A 3,879-nucleotide genomic window follows, 5' to 3' on the forward strand; every position below is an offset into this window, starting at 1 on the left:
TTTAGTTTTTATTTTATATTATCTACAAAGTAAAAGTTTTCTTAACTTAAAAGTTACATCACTGTCTCACGATAGTGATCATCTCATCAAACGTGATTTATAAATAATAATTCATCAGTTTGACGATTAGAATTTTTTTTTTTTTACTGAACCTGTTTCAAGTTTAGTTAGAAGTAAAAGGGATCTCCAAGTCTTGATTTTTAGTGATAATAGCAGCAAGAATCACTCTTGTTACTTCTTTTGCTAGCTGATGAGTTCATAACTTTGAAGGGTCATTAAAAAATAAATAACTTCCAGTTTTCAGCAAGCAGAGTTGGGGCACTTGCAGGACTCAGATACAGTGCATGGAATTATGGAATAGCCCACAAGTTCCTAAATGCCTCTACTCAGTCCGAATCTCTCCCACTGCAAGATGAACTGTTAGCATTCCTAGTGGATGTTACAAGAAATCAATTTTTTTTTTTTTTAAACAAAATAAAATGAAATTCTAGTTTTCTGTGCTTCCAGTTGGCAGAAGCAGTAGAAGGAGGGTATTTGGCCTACAAAAGGTATCCAGCCTTTCAGTTATTCCAGATGAGCCTTACAACTGCTGTTGGTGGTGGGCTTGTACTGTAAAAAAAAGTTCAAATGTAAATAATAGATTGGCAAGCCACACAACAGTTTGCTAGTAAAGTGGTCACAGGACAACTACTGAGCTCAACTTTTTTTTTCTTTTTCTTTTCTTTTTAAAGAACAAAACAATACCCTGCATATCGAGATGTCCTTTGGATGTTTCTCTCCTCCCTAAACCCTCAAAAGCAGCTTGTTCTGCTCACACATTCCCCAAGACATAACATCAGAGGCTGTTTGGAAACAAATAATGATAAAGACATCTAAGTAACTTTAAAGCGGAAAGAAGTCATATAGCACCTACTTTTCCCCAAAAGTAAAGCTGCAGAAAATTACTCTGAATTAAAGAATAGACTTCAATTGTCACTTTACTTCGGTCAGTAGAAGTCTAACAGCACTACCCCCAAGCAACATTGTCACTCCTGTCCTTGGGACCGATCGCTTTAAATTTAACAACCCCCCGGATGATTATGAGCAGGCTACGCAGACAGTCCATTCCCCACAGCAAAACCACGGCAATACCTGGAAGAACACAGCCCCACCGTGTCAGTGTCTGCACAGTTATCCAGTTCTGTACTTCAGCTACACAGAAACAAGGTCTTTGCTACATTAGCTAAATCTGGCATGCTTAGCTAGACTTGCATTTGGGCTGGCAACGTACAAACGCTAAATGCACAAACAGTTTGCCATCAGCAGCCCGCCATCTAAAAGGACATCTTCCATTTGTTTTCTGATGGTTTTTTTTATTTTTTTTTTGTTATTCTTTTTCCCAAATCTGGTTCGTAACAGTTCTCCTTGCTACTGTGACCTGGCTCAGTTACGGTGCAGGTCTCCCGGGCACACACTCCTCACCTGAAGGGTGCGTCATATAGGGGAAATGTGTTGTTGTCGAGACTGGAATGGGCTGTAGTGCACTTTGAGCGATGGCGGCTTGGGGACCACCAGGTGGCTGTGTCGTCATTAGCATCATTGGAGCATGGGCAGTTGGGTGAGAAGGAACCATTCCTGACTGTACATGAGCCTGAAACAAAGAGCTCTTTAGTATAATGGTCACAAGGAGGCATCTCTCCTGGCCACATGACTAGCGAATTTTTTCCAGCTCTACCAGTAAATCCAGAGATTTACTCCATTTTAACTAGATTAGCTACAAAGGGATTAAAAAGATAATAACAACTAAAGCAATAACTTTTAAAAAGGCTCAAATCCTTACTGCTGGCTCCGAGTCACATTCTGAATTTTAGCAATAATTTGGACAGTGCACACTGGGAGAGACTGCTAGCATTAAACAGAGGGATATATATCTTTTTTAAACCTCAGCAACAAATCTTCAAAACATTATTGTTAGTAACCAAGATCAAAGCACTTCCTATGCAGAGAACGCACTGGGTGCAGATAGGAACCTCACACGCACTGGAGCTCTGGCATCCCTTGCTCCCTTCTCATTACACAGCTCCACATTCTTTCATGGCTCCCTGCCCTAGGAATGCTCTCGAGTGACCTGTGCCCACGCTATCTTTCATCTGTGCAGTCATTCTAAGATGAGTGATTTCATCCCTTGATGCTGTTAGGTCAGCTTTGTTCTGTTTCCAGTTAAGCTCATCACAGTTAAGGCCCTCATGTAATCTAAGCAATCATAATTAAGTCTCAGCAGAAAAAAGGAGATTAATCTTCATTATGGCTGATCACCTTCTGGCAAACCAGTTCAGTAACTTGTCGGTTGACTTCTTTTGCTCAGAGTGGTTCATGACTCTAGAGATTGTCAGTTGTTTTGAAAAACGAGTAAACACTGATTTCTTAAAAGCACAACACATTAAGGAATTCCTAGAGCTTTCAGTCAGTTTGTCTCAGAAAACAAAGATTATTTGCATCTGAGGTTTGCTTTGTCCTTCTACCAGATCCCACTGTCAGGGTGCTACGGTGCAGCAATCGCAGCCTCACGACTTTCACAGGCCAGTAAAGACAGATAGCAGGTAGTGGCTACAATTTTATTTCTTAAAGACAAAAGGGTTATTTGACTCATCACAGATATTCCTCAAACTCTTTATCAGACTTGCACTGTATTAATAGCTCTCAAGAAGCCTCTAAAGGCAGGAACTGCAATTCAAATCTCATTCTTGCACTAAAAAGGGCTTAGAAGATAAGGTTGTGAAACAAAAACATCTTTCAGGATGGGCACCATTTTCACTTTGACAAACGTGCTATTACAGCAGTCGTAACTATAAAGCAGCTATTCATATAGCAGCTGGATTCAATGCAGACACACATCGGATAAAAAATTTCGCTGTGGCTCAAACACTTTGCAAATTGGAAGCTGACAGTACATTGTAATGAATTTTCAAGTACTGCATCTCAAGTGAGATATGTCTAACAGCTTGAGTCATCTGAGAACCTGAAGGGAAATTCAACTGATCCCCTGTGTTTGCCTAACTGAAACTCCTACTACATATTTCACAATGGTGTTCAGCAGTTGGAAATAGCACTGCTGAGAAACTATTAAATCCAGTGATTAGTTTCCCCACAATGGAATAATTACACACATTTAAAACTTCTTACAGAGCTGTAGTTATTCCTTCATTAGTTTTTTTTGTTTTGTTTTTTGAGGGAACTACTTCATTTCAAAGTCAGTTAGTCTGGTATAAATATCTTGGATTACAGATCGTAATTTTCACCCTAAAAAATTACAGCAGAAAAGACTGCGTACGTTGAAAATCAAGGGTAAAGCAGGCTTTGCCTGCAATTGCTAAAAATCCTGACTAAGCAGTCAGTTCTGGCTAAAACTTGCATCTGATTTGCTTTAGCAAGGTTTGCTTACGAAGTGCTTGGCACACAAAAGGAAGACAATGGCCACATCCTGCAGTGCAGGCACAGGTCTGGCCACGATGTGTACAGCACAACTCCTGTACAGTCTCATCTTTAAGTTGCCTTTGAAACAAACGTGTTTCACATTTCAAGGCACGGCACTGAGCATGCCACTCACCCCCAAGCTTCCAAGAAGGCCCTTCTAAAGAGCTGCAGGTGATATCTTGAGGCATCTCAAGAAGCTCTTAGACCTAGGCATTCGCACCAGTGCCACCACGCCAGAGCAGAGCAATAGCTCACATAAGCCAAGTATCTGCTTCTGGCAGAAATCAGCCTGGGAGGACGTGGCAAGGTGCCACAATAGCAGTAGTCACATTTGGGCATCCTCTCTTTATCCTCCCACAATGAAAAAAGAAAAAAGCCTAGCAGAATTAAAAAGCTATAAACTCAACATCAATAAAACAATTCTTA

The 3,879-nt window shown here is 40.5% G+C and overlaps 1 protein-coding gene across 1 annotated transcript in view; it reads right to left on the minus strand.

The window, feature by feature from the left end:
- The window catches only part of ATXN2 (ataxin 2), a 42,722-nt gene continuing 38,843 nt past the window's right edge, over nt 1–3,879 (minus strand). The window contains exons 21-22 of the mRNA XM_019620918.2: nt 1,462–1,630; nt 1–609 (exon numbers count right to left, since the gene is read on the minus strand). Of these exons, the coding sequence (XP_019476463.1) occupies nt 581–609; nt 1,462–1,630 (198 nt within the window). The 3' untranslated portion in view covers nt 1–580. The remainder of the gene's footprint in view (nt 610–1,461; nt 1,631–3,879) is intronic.

Source organism: Meleagris gallopavo, chromosome 17, assembly GCF_000146605.3.
Source record: "Meleagris gallopavo isolate NT-WF06-2002-E0010 breed Aviagen turkey brand Nicholas breeding stock chromosome 17, Turkey_5.1, whole genome shotgun sequence".
NCBI classification, from domain to species: domain Eukaryota; kingdom Metazoa; phylum Chordata; class Aves; order Galliformes; family Phasianidae; genus Meleagris; species Meleagris gallopavo.